A 16,337-nucleotide genomic window follows, 5' to 3' on the forward strand; every position below is an offset into this window, starting at 1 on the left:
GTCACTGTCATGTCGAAATGTCAGCTTCCCAGCTCAAAATATGCCTGAGATATTGCCAGGATGAGAAATAAAATAAAGAAGTAATTAATAATTCGATAATTAATTAATTGATTGATTAATCAAAAAACCAAATACCGTTTTTGCCAAAGCACTTCACTTTTGTCCCCAAATTTCAGCTTCCGAGCTCAAAGGATGGCTGAGATGTCGCCATGACAAACAAACTAACAAGAAGACGTGCAGAGCACGATGCTTGCAAAATCCATAAAACAAATTTGACCTCAAAAATAATTGGCTGGTTTAATTCAGCGACCTGATATATAAATCCTCTTCGAATTTCAAGTCAATGGGATGAAAATTGAGGATTTTAGAAATACCACCTTCGTTGTTGACCTTTGGCCTATGTTGACCTTTTGACCTCAAAAACAATAGTCTTCTTCCCTATGACAAACTCTACCATGTGGTGAAGTTTTGTGAAGATCGGTTTTAGAATAGTACCCTGTAGGCGACAGACAGACAGACAGACAGACAGACAGACAGACAGACAGACAGACAGACAGAATAATGAAAAATCGTGCTTAGCACGACACTTGGCGAATTAGTTGACCTTTCCGTGTGGTGGTCCAAGCTGTAATGTCATGCAATGTGTGGTGTTTATTTGTTCGTACATTAATAAAATGACGCGACGTCACAAATAACAATTATCAGGCGCGCGTTGTCATGGTAACGGCAGCAGATTGAAAATTTTCACAACTCATTTAAAGCCACCATGTGACATTCAACAACTTATCATCGGTGCTTGGTGCCTTCATTCTGATCGTAGAAAATATTTGAAAATACCTCGGAACATTGCTTTTCAACCAGCTTTACGATCCCGTTATCAGGTTTGAAATATGTTGTAAAACAAAAATATGTATTTTATATGTGTGTTTTTCTTGTTTTGGGTGACCCTGACCTTGACCTTGGGTAAATTTCGATCAAACTTTGTACACATGTTAATATTACATGCATAAATAGACAGTACAAGTTTTAATATAATAAGTGCAAAACTGTTTGAGAAATAGCCATGTGTAATTCACAAAATTCCCCATTGGTTTATAATGGGCGATAATATAAAGTGATGCAGAATCCAGATCCTGATCTTGAACATCACCAAAAGTCATACATCATTTTGCACTGTGGATTTCTATCAGCTGTTAAAATTTCATCCAAATCGGTTAAGAATTGTGACCTGTAGAACGAATAGAATTTTGTTTAAAAATCACGCCAATAGCTAAAAACTTTGACATCATACGCTTGTGAAAACTGTGCGTAATTTGTACTAACATGCATATTAAAACATTTAGATATTGCATTGAAGTTTGTTTTGGCGTCAACAGGAAGTCGCTACGTCTTCCGGTTACTGAGTTATGTTCAAAAGCTTGTTTTCACCTTTTTTTGACGTAACGTCGTGACGTTAAGTGCGATTATGACGTGATTTGATCCCAGACTATTTCAGCAAGATTGGCTATCACGTGATAAAATTTGAGAACGATTGCTTCAGTAGTTTCGGCTGCACATGAGCGTAAATATATTTTTTAAAAATGAGGTCAATAGGCAAAACTTTGTCATACGCTTGCGAAAACTATGCGTAATTTGTAATAAGATGCATTTAGTAATCATTTAGATATTTGAATGAAGTTTAATTTGGCGTCAATCAGAAGTCGCTACGACTTCCGGTCACTGAGTTATGTCCAAAAATGTGTTTTCACGTTGTGTGACGTCACGTCGTGACGTTTAGTCCGATTAAGACGGGGTTTGGACACGGACCGTCTCAGGTGGATTGCCTATCAGGTGTAAAAATTTAAGAACGACTGGTCCAGCCGTTTGGGCTGTAGATGACCGGACAAACAAACAAACAAACAAACAAACCAACAAATGGAACAGACCAACATACTTGACCAAATCGAAGATTTCGCCAAGTAACAAAATCGACTAACCGATATATTTGAAAAATCTTCACTTTTGCAAATAACAAGAAAGCAAGAAAGAAAACAGAGTAAAAACTGAGTACTCCCTACCTTCGGCGGCCGGCGATGATGTCATGCATCGCCTGGATATGGAATTGGGAAGGAGCGGTGTACAATGTATATGGGACTTCAATCTGGCTTACCAGAGTAACAAGGCATCGGTTCAGATGAGAATGTGAATCGGGTCAACGAAAAATCTTATTTCACAATAAACACAAAGGGCTTCTGAAATATCATTACATTGTTGATGCCTACAATTTTTTTCCGTGTGTGTGTGTGTGTGTGTGTGTGTGTGTGTGTGTGTGTGTGTGTGTGTGTGTGTGTGTGTGTGTGTGTGTGTGTGTGTGTGTGTGTGTGTGTGTGTGTGTGTGTGTGTGTGTGTGTGCGCGCGCGCGCGCGCGCGCATGTTACCTCTTCACCGGAACGGCGATCATAAACCCTTGTATCACACCAGCAATTTCTGCCAAGGGTTCTATCCAATGGAGGGTGCCTGCCACCTAGCACCCTATTTAGGCATCAATTACACAGTTGACGAGGATTTTAACAGGCGGGAAATGTGATTTTGACAGTTGAAAAGGCACGTCCATCTTCAGTTGCAGTCTGCAGTGAGCGAAGCCTGTGAAAGGCACAAACCCACCCATTTTTATTTATGTATTTATTTATTTATTTATTTATTTTTTGTATACCTTGGCGAGGCTCGTGTGAGAGCTAACACACAATGCACAGCAAGGGGGGCATGAGACAAGAGGGGCAGGAGTGGGAAGGACAAAACAGTCGGGAACAGAGACAGGAGATCTGTGGAAGGGAGAGGGATGGGGGTGGGGAACATTGGGAATACAAGATGGACATTACAGGGACTTTCAGGAAGGAAAGCAGGGAATTTGAAGGAGGTGGGCTTGGGTGGATTATCGGGGTTAGAAAAGATCGAGGATTTGGATGGGTGATGATAAGAGGTGGTGGTGAACAGCTGTTTTGAAAGCCTGGAGGGAAGAATGGGATTGAATAGAGTGAGGAAGTTTATTCCAAAGGTGGGAAAAAAGAGGAATGAAAGAGTGAAGGTGAGCAGTGATTCGTGATTTTGGTAGTTTTACAAGAAGGGGGTTGTTGGCGGACCTTGAGCGCCCTGCGGAAATGTGGTGGGGACAAATCGCAGAGAGAGCAGGGGGGGCGAGGCTGGAGAGGAGACGGTAGAAGAGAGAAAGACCACCGACCAGCCTGCGGTGAGAGAGTGAGAGGCCCAAAGACTCAGCCTCATTGCGGGAGATGCCGATGATCCGAATGCCTTGGTTTCCACAGCGTGAAGGTGAGAAAAGTGGGAGGCAGGAGCACCAGCCCAGAGGGGAGAGCAGTTGACAAGCACCCTATTTGCAAACAAGCCATGTCAGCTGTCATGTGTGTATGCAAGTCAGGTACCAATTGGTCAACATATGACTCACATTTGCCCCTTGCATATCGCACACAGTACAGTAGTATTGCACACGTGTACTTCTGTACTATTGGTGAAAATGCAATTGTGTGTTGTGTGTTTATGTATTATGTGGATTGTATAAATAATGTCATTCCATGGACCAAGCACAAGTAATAGCCATTGGCTGCTGCAGAAACCCAAAGCTTTCCATCCCAGCAAACGTCATTACCTCGCATTATCTAGTACCACTTAGCTTATTGGAGCATCGAAACATGCTTTTGGAGGTTTACAATAATATTGTAAACATGTACCATCTGACATCTTATCTGATGAGATGACATGTACCATATGACATCTGATCATAAGATTTGTAGAGTATCAGTGCTGCCGAAGCAGTTTCTTGACAATAATTATGCTTGGTGGTTTGCCATTGCCTTCCCAGTGGTATTCATGGCAGGAATGTGTAATTTGTTCATGGTGCCAGAGATGGCTTGCCTACCCTTTGTGAAGTACACTGTGGGAATTTTACCATCGACCAATGCAAGCAGACGAGAAGCCAAGCTTAACGTCCATCCGAGGGACGGTACACGCGTTGATTCCTCGCCCTGCCTGTGAAACACCGGGATGACAGTTTTTAGCTTTAAACCCAGGCTAAATGGCGAAGATTAAGGGATAGATACAATTAGAACGTACTCACATTCTCATTGTACATCCTTTATAGACGTACTCACATTTGAATTGTACATACTTTATAGACATACTCACATTCTAATTGTACGTTCTTGGTATATCTTTAAAGTCCAACTTTATGGAGGTACTTGGTTGAAAAAGAGAATGTGTACTCCTGGTTACCACTAGGTGATGTTATAACAGCCTGCTGCATGGGATGGTCAATGTATGCTTTTGCAGCAGGGTTTTGTCTCCCCCAGGTAAAGCATGAATTTTTTTCATTGCATCATCAGTTGAAAGCGTTCAAAAAGAGTTGTCCTGCACTGTATTGCATACAGGTCCTAACACGTGTCAAATAGCGTGTTTATCAGCATCCGATTGGATCGTATGCACGACTCTGTGCGATAACTCCACCATCACGACACGCCTTCAGCAGGAAAAGCCAAACCGAAGAGATCCAGCCTTTTCCTTTCAGTGAAATAATGAATCGTTAAGGTTATTGAGTCGAGTCCGACCGATGCCAGATTTTTGGGTCCGATGCCGATACCGATTTGGGAGAGTCCTCGTCCACCGATTGCCGAGATATCGACCAATAAATTTTTAAAATCGATTTGAAAACCTGTATTTTATTGACCTTTTAATATTTGAGAACATTTAACTGTGATGACACTCTGAACAAGCAAACAAATAAATGAAAATACACACCTCAAGAACTTTTTAACGGAGTCGAAATATACAAAAAAAAAGTAGACATCATCGGAGTTCAGTTCTCTAATACTGCCACTCAAGCAGTGGCAGATTGTCTGCATTATCACCACTACCGAGGGAGTTCCTTTTATCGTTGTAAATGTTCCCAACTGTGCTGAACACTCTCTCATTGGTGCCATTGGAGAGAGTGCTTTGTAATTATAGATCTAAGGAATAAATGCCCATTGTTGTATTTAAGCGAAATAGTTTTTGTCTCCACAAATTTGAGGCTCGTGGAGGAGTATTTGCTCAAAAAAAGTGATTAATTGATCCTTTTATTTGGAATATGTTTGTTTGGAAGATAAACAAACAATGCAAAAAATAGACAAAGTAAGATGGTTAATCAGTTGGATAGCCTTGGCGTGGACATGATCCAGAATGCTGATGACTGACAGAAGAGTGCTGCCCTAAACATGGGAGCAGTATTCCATCACCTGGCTGACTTAGGATTTGTAGAGGGTGAGAAGCTGATAGGAGTTGAAATATTTGTGAGCTCTGAACAGGAAAAGAAGTTTGTTGTAGACAGATGCGGCCATATTGAGGATGTGAGGCTTCCAGGAGAGGTTTCTGGAGATCGTGACACCGAGCATATCGATAGTAGAGGACCGCTGGAGTTGAGATATTGACATGAGAAGAGGAGGGGTGGCTGTGTTGATCTTGCTGGTCATAAGGATGGTTTTAGTCTTTTAATTTTTTACTGATTGAAGAAGACAAGGTTATCCAAGCCCACTCGGAGGGTGACGTTGAGATCGCTACCGATGGAGGCAACAGTTGAGAGGTGATTGGCAGCAAGAGACTGGTAGGAGATGAACTGGTATCTAGAATAAAATTGGTGGAGGAGTGTACAGTGAATGCCAGCAAAGGAATCGACAGGGTTGTTTGTAGCTGTGAGGAGGGTCATGATGAATCCAAGAAAGAGGGACGGTAAGATGACAGAACCTTGAGGGATACCAGAATTGATATGGTGGGGGTCAGAGAGGACACCATCAATGTAGGTAGAGATAGATTGCCCAGCGAGGAAGCTGGAAAACCAGATTAGCCGAGGCTGAATATCATCCATTGGAAGCTTTGCCTGGAGCCCTTTGTGCCAGAATCTGTCGAAGGCTTTGCTGATGTCCAGCGCAACAACTCGCCTTTCACTGACATGCTCGAGAGCTGAAGACCATTCGTTAGCGACATAGGTCAGGAGGTCACCAGTGGACCTGGCTTTGTGGAAGCCACATCGGTGGTCATTGAGGAGAGAGCAGGATTTGAGGTGTATTCCAAGTTTTTCACTGATGAGAGACTCCCTGACTTTGGCGGTGTTGGAGGTCAAAGGTGATTGGATGGTAATTGGAGGGATCAGCCACGTCACCCTTCTTCTGGACAGCGCAGACATATGCGTGCCTCCAGGAGGTTGGGTAAATACTGGTACAACAGGAGAGGTTGAAAAGCTTGGAGAAAATAGGAGCAAGTTGAGGAACGCACTGTTTGAGGACAACAGCAAGAAGTGCCATCTGGACCATTGGCTTTGTTGGTGACAAGGGAGACAAGGGTCTGGTGAATTTTGCGAATGCAAAATCCGATGACAGGAATAAGGGATTTGGATTGAGGAAAAGCAGGATGAGTTATATTGTCATCCAGAGTAGAGTTGACTGAAGACTGAGAGGCTAATGTGTTGGCGTTGGATTTAGGAGAGCTGAAGACAGAGCCATCAGGGTTGTCAAGAGGAGGAAAAGATGACTCGCAGAAGTTGCTGGAGATGCGCTTGATGACCAGAAGGCATGACTGCTGCTGTGAGGTTTATTATTTATTTTTTTTTGCTGTGAGGTTTGTTATGTGCTGCACTATTCTGAGTCGTGTTCCACATTGTGCAGGTTTTGGTGATAAGTACACGAACTGGGAACCTACGCGGCGGGAGTTGGAACTTCTCCGGCAAAACCCGAAGCGAAGGAAGATTGCTCCGAACTCCACCATTGGTATTGATTTTCTCTGAATTTTCTGACATCGTTTGTGTTCGTTCGGTGGGCAATCTGCTTGATTTGTGTGACGATGATTTTACTGATTCAGTCGTCGTAAATGGCTGAAAGATTTATACCATTTGCTGCATTATTTTGGGCATTACTTTGTGTGAAGGAAATAAATAAAAATAGCCCAGTGGGGGACTGACAGTTATTTCCCCAAACAGGTTGGGTGAAATGAGGGATTAGGGCCCCCCTTCCTGTGGCCTGGGGGCACAACTGGGGGACCGATATGTAGCACGATGTCTCGTAAAGTTGTGGACGGATTTGGATGAAACTTGGTGGACAGGTTGGGTGTGTGTGTGTGTGACAAGGACGAATTGATTCGATTTTGGTGAAGATCCGATTCCGGATCCGGATACGAGAATTATTTAATTCTTAAAGTGACTTCACCGTTGAGAGATGGGGACAAAAATGATATAGTACTGTACAGCATGATATTTCAAAAATGTGTAATTGGCCTATAGTCCGGGAGCCAACCGATCAAAATTAAAAAAAAATTGCCCGGTCTGCTATAAAATTTTTGTGTTGATTTTCATAAAGAGACACCCTTTGAGTATATGAAAACCAATGTTGGCAATGGTGAAACTCTTGCGCAACAACACAGTCAACACTTTTGCGAGCCCCCTCTGATAACAAAATGTTGGCAAAAGCGAAGATGTAGGATGGGGGTAGGGGTAATTCATATTGTCCTAAAATCATAACCACTAAACCTATATACACAAATGACCCCTCATATTAAAGAGGAGTTCATTTCCTATATCACAATTGGTGTAGATTTAACCTACCTTCAATTGACAAGGTTATATGTCAAACAACAAAAGATTTATGTAACTCAGAAATGCTTGACTATCAATGGGGTCAGGAACAAGAACATACTTTTACATGCCATGGTTTTAAGGAAGATAAAATTAGAAATGGATTAACACAATATTGTGACATGAAACATCCTCTTCAGAGGAAGAGTCACTCTCTGAAACAACTCCACCACATGAACCTCTCTGACCAAGGCATATGCATGTCACTCAGCAAGGCACAGCAGCCTTTTTGCATGAACATCGTTTCAGACATTTGGATAATTTGCACATGCAAGACACCGTTTTGTCTATGTTTGGCTTGGCTGGCTTAGACATGAGAATTGGGACCAGTTTTCCATTGATAAGGGTTCTGCCAAATGTTGTGGCTTGTGACAGTGCTCGTTCACTGAGATGTGCACGCCTATACAGAAGCAATTGATACAATGCTCTTAAAACAAGGAAGTAAAACGCATCTTCTGTTGCTGGCAGTGACCTAAGGTCTAATTTTGAAGAGACAAACATATGCTGCCTGAGGGTATCCAAACAGCTGAACCCTTTTTGGCCATGCAGAGCAGTCCAGTATACTCTGGCCTCATCAATGACACATTCTGTTGCTGCCATTTCACTATCTCTTCCAAAATCAACAAGGTGGGGAAGGTTTCCTATCAGTCCCAGAGAAACCTGTGCCGCTCTTCTTTCACAGGAACACAGGCATCATCCCAACTGACTGGAAGAGGGGCCTTGTTGTCCCTCTCTGGAAAGGGAAGGGTGATCGCCAAGACTGCAAAAACTACCGAGGGGTGACGCTGCTCTCAGTGCCGGGCAAGGTCTTTGCTCGGATAATTCTTGATAGGGTTTGCCACCATCTGCTTGAGCACCAGCGTCCAGAGCAGTCAGGCTTTACACCAAAGAGGTCAACGATTGACCGTATCCTTGCACTTCGTGTCCTCACCGAACACAGACGAGAGTTTTCGCAGGGGCTGCTTGCAGCCTATGTTGATCTCTGTAAAGCGTTCCGATTCAGTGAATCGGGATGTCCTCTGGAGGATTCTTGGTCTTCGTGGGGTGCCACCGAAACTGATCGATCTGATGTCTGAACTCTACTCTGGTACTGAGAGTGCTGTGAAGTGTGGTGGTACCATCTCTGACTTATTTCCAGTTGTTACTGGAGTTCGTCAGGGATGTGTACTTGCCCCCACACTTTTCAGCACTTGTATGGACTGGATTTTAGGGAGGATGTCGGAGAGATCAAGTTGCGGTGCATCGTTTGGCAATGTCAAGATCTCAGACCTTGATTTTGCAGATGATGCAGTCATCTTTGCGGAGACTTTAGACATCCTCTTGGGGGCCCTCGAGGTGCTGAATGAGGAGTCGGAGCCGTTGGGATTACGGATTTCTTGGGTCAAAACTAAGATCCAGGCTTTCGGTGACATCTTGGATGCTGCTGTCCTGTCTGTGTCTGTTTGTGGTGAGGATGTTGAGGTCGTGGAGAGATTCACTTTACCTTGGCAGTGATATTCATGTCTCCGCAGGTTGTGAGCCGGAGGTCAATAGACGTCTGGGTCGGGCCTGGGGAGTCATGGATTCACTGGATCATGGGGTGTGGGCGCTGCCGGTACCTGTGCGGGAGGACGAAAGTCTGAGTCTTCAGGTCCTTGGTACTTCCAGTCTTGCTCTATGGGTGCGAGACTTGGACTTTGACCAAGGATCTGAGACGGAGACTTAATTCCTTTGGTACCAGGTCTCTTCGGGAGAATCCTTGGCTATCGCTGGTCGGATTTTGTGTCCAACGAGCGGTTGCTGAGAGAGACTCGGATGAGATTTTGTTACCTGCATAGTCCGTGAGCGTCAGCTGCGGCCATGGACATGTGGCTCGTTTTTCCTGACGCTGATCCTGCTCACCAGATTCTCTCAGCGAGGGAGTCTCATGAGTGGGAGGCCAGTGGGCCGACCACGTGCCTCATGGTTGCAGCAGGTTGACCATCATCTCAAGGAGATGGGGATGGGCCTGGCATCTGCCTGGGGGATGGCCAGACGGAGGCCCCTGGAGTACCGGCGGAAAGTGGACGCAGCGAGGCGCTGTTCTGGCACATGCTCCCATACCTGACCTGACCTCTTCTTTTCCCCTTCTGAATGGGTAGCTCACTGTGTCACATCCACACAACACATATGTGCACAGAAGTGTAGCTGCGACATCAAGAGGATTTTCTGGTACTTCTTGCTCAACACTTCTACCAGCTCATGAATAGGTAGGTATTGATTCTGCCGTTGTATCCAGAGTTCTTGCAATGTGTTCAAGCAGCAGAAGTGATATATAGACAGCATAATTATGTCTGTATCTGTTGCATGCACAACAGCTCGATGGTGATCAAGATATTCCACACAATACGCAAGATGAGCAATAATCCTTGTGTCTGCCTCTTCATGTTCTTCACAAGGTAAGTCCAGAACTGAACTTGATGCTGATGTGATGGAAAGAGTGTGACCTTTGTTTTCCATCATACTACCAAGAATGATGGTCACTCCATCCGGAATAGCTTCAGGACTCTCACAAAGGGAAGTGCCAATGAAGTTCTGAAGATTTCCTTTATTTCTTGGATTCTTCATGAATAAATTCCAGTCCGAATTTTTTAGACTCTTGGATGGTGAGAATTGTCTTGCCTGGTCTGTCTGGTTTCTCCTCTGCTGCTCATCACCCTTCAAAGTATGGCTATCATCAAAATCATACTGATCACCAATGATGTTGACACAGTTGCACATTTCAGGTTTCAACTGCAGGATACACCTGCTTGCGAAGATACAGCTGGGGAAGTTCACCAAATGTTTTTGCACCCATTTTTTGGTATTTATTTACAAATGCCATTGTGTCTACCAGATAAACTGTGTATAGGTCACTCTGTGGTAATGATGGCAGCTGTAAAACAACATCCTGCTCAGCTTCAGCAATTAGCACTGCCACGAAATCAGACTCGTTGCCTTTGCGCATTACAACCCCCTGTGCTAAGCGTGATCAACCTCAAACAGGGATGATGGATAGTCTGTCCACTCATGGGAAAATGCAATCTGTCTTGTGACTGGGTCGGCATCTCGATAGAAACACAGCACACGTGTAGTTGCAGTCTCATCTTGATAGATCCTGATTAAACTCTGTTTCCTTGATGGTTTTGATTTCTTCTGTGAGGAGAAAGTTACCAGCTTCAGTGGTTCAATCTTAATAGAGACCACCTCTTCTGCTTTCATAATGGCTTCCATGCCCTTAGCTTGAGCATGGACCAAGTCTTTGAAGCATCCTTCTCACCAGTTGCTCTATTGAGCAGAACCACTTGGTTGTTACACTGGAATGGGTTTATCATCTGCTGGCATATCACTTTATTGATCTCCTCAACATGCATATGTTCTTCTGTTGCCTGCTTCTGTGTTTCTCCATGATGAGTAGATTCCTGTTGGCCTAGATTAGCCATAGACTTTATGTTCTCTGATACAGCTGTGAGAAATGGTGCTGTTTTCACATATTTATCTCGAGCAGCTGGTGCCTGAGATATGCCTTTGAACAGAGATGTCTTCCCTTCATTGTTGTATGTCTGCTCCAGGGCCATGTCACTCCAAACACCATTGAATTTTCCTTTGGAAGAGTGAACTGTGAAGTACCCAACCTTGATCCAGCAAACCTTAACCGAACTGTGTTCAATAGAGTAAGAGGATTTTGGGGGTAGGGGTAACTTTGGTTGACAAAAATGTTAATTTTCTCTTTAAAAATTGATAGAACTCAATCAAATTTGCTGTTTTAATTAGCCATGGATACCATGTTCATATCACATTAAGAGAAATTAGTATTCTAATGCAGCATCTGCCTATGATAAGAAAAGTTCTAAAGGCCATCTTCAAAAAACATTATTTTTAAGGCATTTTTCACAAAATTATGTACTTTTACGAGGTTTACTTTCACAAAGGCAATTTTTTTTTTGTCATTTTACAATGCACTGATTGAATTCTTACATTTAGTTCACATTTATTTTTCATGAATGTGATTTTTTAATTTTTTTAGAAATTTTATTGACAATTGCTGTTTTATCAAATTTTTCAAATCTTCCTCAAACAAAAACGGCCGCCAAAATTTTTCGCAAGAGCTTATGAATTGCCAACATTGGTTTTCATGAACTGCAAACATATATCTAAACATCCTGGGGGTGTAAAATTTTATAGCAGAGGCTGTAAGGTCCAACCCTAAAACAGCCTCGTACACAGGTTGGCTCCCGGACTACTAATATGTTCTCGTAGATCGGGCATTATGTGGCGGAGGTATGTGCCTTACCGAACGCACTTCTGGTTTTAATTTAAAGATTTCAAATATTAATCGCCAGCAAATACCATCCGTCGCTTCACTGATGGGATGGGAGTGCACGAAGGGGAGTTCTTGGGTGAGAAACGTACAACATTCACCCCACGCCACCCCTTGACGAGACCCCCACAGACTATACCCCACACAGTTGTGCACAATCACCCATCATTGCTCAAGCTACCTAAAAGTCCTGCCAACATCCCCATACCCCTCTATCTCCAATACTTCCAGGTTCCTATCTCATTCCAATTTCAACTTATCTCCTGTTTCTGCTGCCACTACCTTACGATGGAGGCCATTCCATGCATTAACTACTCTCTGAGTGAAAGTCCCCTGCCTTCCTACCATTTTAACTCTCCTCTTCTGCACTGTCAGGCTATGGCCCCGAGTCTATCTTTACCCTTCATGATCTTAAACATCTCTAACATATCTCCTCGCAACCGACTCTTTTACAGTGTACTCGACGACCCGTGAACCCGTTGGGTTCCCGTTGTGATAGCAGTTGATGAAAAAAAAAAATCATTTCAAGAAAAACAAAAGATAGCTCCAGCGAACTATACTGCTGAGATTATTTGCATTGATCAAATACTCCCGAAGAGTACTTGACTGAATCAGGAATTGATTTTTAAATTATTTTTTCTTTGCCCGATTTTAACGAAACTTGATACTGCACACCGCAGGAGAATGGTGAGTAAGGTGGGCCGGAAGTTTTTGTGCTATCGTGTACCGTTTTGGCTGTATTTCGGGAACATACATGCGGAGGTTCCTCAGAGGGTTCTCAGGTGCTCATACATACATACATACATACATACATACATACATACATACATACATACAAGATGAGAGTTTTCGTAATATATAGATAAAGCCCTGTCTCCTTCAGCCGCTCCTCATAGCTGAGTCTAGCTAGGCCCGGAATCAATCTCGTAGCCCTGCGTTGAACCCTCTCTCTGGGATCTATGTCCTTCCTGAGTTGTGATGACAAAAATTGCACACAATTATCTAGATGTAGTCTCACTAAATTCCTGTACAATGTTAAAGGCCCTGTCACACCTTGACGATTTAGCCTGCGTATGCCGACGTATGAACAATTTGTCTAAAACGCTGGCACATGTCGAATACATTATGGGTAAGTTTTGTATACGTTAAGAGTACGCTGGCATATGTCGTAGTACGCTGAGCTCATAGACAAATTTTAACATGCTTGAAATTTTTTGACGTATGCCAGCGTATTACTCACACGTTCCGCATACACTGGCCATAAGTTGCAGGCACGTTACGCAATCGTTGACACACGTCGACACACGCTACTTGTAAGTTACTCATCAGTCGAAACACGTCGAGGTAACGTTTAGCGTCAGTGTTCCAGACTCCATGGTTTTTTTTTTTTTTTTTTTTTTCTTCGGTATGACGGTGATGTTGACACTTCGATTTCTAGTGCGGTTATAATATAATATAATTAATAGGCTGCCGCTCAACGATTTAAATCATAACCACACTAGAAGTCGAAGTGTCAACATCACCGTCATAACGACGAAAAATAGAAGAAAATAAACCAGGGAGTCTGGAACACTGACGCTAACCATTACGTCGACGTGTTTCGACTTATGAGTAACGTACAAGTAACGTGTGTCGACGTGTGTCAACGATCGCGTAACGTGCCTACAACTTATGCTAGCGTATGCGGAACGTGTGTCATACGCCGAGTATGTCGAGAAATTTTCAACATGCTGAAAATTTCTCGACGTACTCGGCGTATGACGACGCACGCCAGCGTGCTCTTGTCGTATACAAAACTTACCCATAATGTATTCGACGTACGCCAGCTTGGTTCGGAAAATTTTTCATACGTCGGCATACAATGGCTAAAACGTCAAGGTGTGACGGCAGCTTCACACTTCGATGTCTAGTGCGGTTTTGATTTGAATCGTCGAGCCGCAGCCTTTTAATAGGCTACGCCACGTGACCGTCGGCGATACGCTGCCGCGCTACGCATAAGTAAGACTATCGTTGGGCATAGGTTGTGAACGCCGACAACATGCTAAGCATTCGTTGATATAAGTTATCTCTATGTTATCAAAACGTTCTGTGTACGTTACTAATATGTTATGCATGCGTCCAACTCGTTATGAATACGTCCAAAACTGGAAAAAAAAACCCATCAATCGTTCAGCGTACGCCAGCGTTTTACATACATTTTGATACCTTCCCATACGCTGGCTAAAACGTCAAGGTGTGACAGGGCCTTGACACCACCTCTTTTGATTTATAATTGATCCCCCTCCGAATACAACCTAAAATGCCATTTGCTTTACCTATAGCTGCCTGCTAACCTCCCGTATCTATTACCACTCCCAGATCCTTCTCCTGTGTGACACACTCCAAAATTACCCCTTGCATCCTGTAATCTCTATTTTCATTGTTCTTTCCCATCCCCAACACCTTACACGTGCTCAGGTTAAATTCCATCTGCCAATCTTTTGCCAAATCTATGCAAGTATCAATTCCTTTCTGTGTCTGATCACCACCCCAACTGCTATCCACCTTACCTCCAAGCTTTGTGTCACCTGTAAATTTGTAAAGCCTACTCTTCACCCCATTATCCAAATCGTTGATGTAAATGATGAATAATAATGTTCTGAGTACTGATCCCAGAAGTATCCCGCGACTTGCATCCTCCCAGCAAGACATCCTCTCACTCACAGCCATTCTTTGCTTCCGATCACTAAGCCAGTTTGCAATCCATTTAGCTACCTGACCAGCCACTCCACAACCCGTCACTTTGGCTCAGAACCTCCGATGTGGTCCCTTATGAAATGCCTTCTTAAAGTTTAGATATACTACGTCCATTGCCTTTCCCTAATCCACCCAATCAGACACTGCTTCCTAGAACTCTAAAAGATTTGATAACCAGGAACTACCTTTGATAAACCCATGCCGACTACCTTTAATTAGTTTGTATTTGTTTAAATGGTTCCTCATCCGGTCTTTAATTAATGTCTCCAACATCTTCCCCACAACTGAAGCCAATCTCACAGGTCTATCGTTCCCCAATTCTTCTCTGGATCCTTTCTTAAATAATGGTGTTACATTTGCTACTCTCCAATCCTCCGGTCCCTGTCCTGACTCCAGTGAACTATTGAAAATATCACTCAAAATAGGTATTCGCTCTCTTCTCCGAAACTACACACATGATTTCAATGAAACTTGACCACAACCTTCTTCACCTGTGATGTACCAAAGTGTATTGACCACATCAAAATCTGCGCTCATTAAAGTGTTCTATGTGGGGGGTATTGACCCCCAAAATGGTATTTGCTCTCTTCTCTGAAACTACATACATGGTTTCGATGAAACTTGACCACAACCTGCATTACTCGTGATGGATCAAAGTTTGTTCACGGCATAAAAAAGAAAAAAAAACAAAAAACAGGGTCTTGGGGGTTTGCGAGTTGTTTGAGTGACTGTTGCTTCTGATCCAGGTGAGCTTCAGGACACACAATCCTATTTTTTTCATGGACTTGGAAGGATATATTTTCTTATAAAACAGATGTAAGCTGTCATGAACATTTTTTTTCTTGTATTTCAATCATAGTCTTGTCACTTCTTTAACAAATAAGAAACCTAAACTTTAAAGGAAGAAGTCATCAAATTTTGCCAGCTGCAATTCCTTAACCAACCCTTTACAACTATCGGGGATGCCTCTTCACAGTGGTTGTACCCCCCCCCACCCCCAACGCAAGATGGGGACCTAATATTCCCCACTCTTTCCTGCTGCCTGGATTTGTCAGGGCAGCATGGCGACGGTCAAAGCGCTGATCAGTCCCCACGTACTGGCTCACTCCCTCTCATCTTCCACACGAACCCCTTACACACAAACTCTCAAATCACCCCACTTCACCTTCACACATGCATCAACACTACAACATTACCCACATTGACATCCACATCAAACAGTTCAATACGATCATCATGACCGCAACTCCCAAATGCATTCCAAAGGACAATATCAAAAAGTACAACCCCAACTACATGCCAGAAATCGCACACCTCATCAGATAATGAGACAACACACCAACACTCAAAAGCACCAGACATAGTTGAAAGGATTCAAACACTAAACACAAAATTGACACTCATTTCTATACACTGGACCACTCAACCACGGCCAAACACTTCTCCAAAATCATCAACAGCATCACTAACTCCAACAGTGGCATAACACCCTCACTTGCAGCCATAACTACCACAGACACAACATACCATCAGAGAAACAACAAGACAACATCCCCATTACACCATTACGCAAACACGAGTCATATAGGACCGAGAAAAGAGGAAAGAAGTATTACAAGATGCAAACTCGGCTAC

General features: G+C 43.3%; 1 protein-coding gene across 1 annotated transcript in view; it reads left to right on the forward strand.

The window, feature by feature from the left end:
• USP22 (ubiquitin specific peptidase 22) overlaps window positions 1-16,337 on the forward strand; it is a 150,599-nt gene that overhangs the window by 90,915 nt on the left and 43,347 nt on the right. The window contains exon 5 of the mRNA XM_085890971.1: window positions 6,687-6,788. Within this exon, the coding sequence (XP_085747097.1) occupies window positions 6,687-6,788 (102 nt within the window). The remainder of the gene's footprint in view (window positions 1-6,686; window positions 6,789-16,337) is intronic.

Source organism: Eptatretus burgeri, chromosome 8, assembly GCF_056783735.1.
Source record: "Eptatretus burgeri isolate ZD-2024b chromosome 8, Ebu_testis_v1, whole genome shotgun sequence".
In the NCBI taxonomy this organism is placed as follows: Eukaryota; Metazoa; Chordata; class Myxini; order Myxiniformes; family Myxinidae; genus Eptatretus; species Eptatretus burgeri.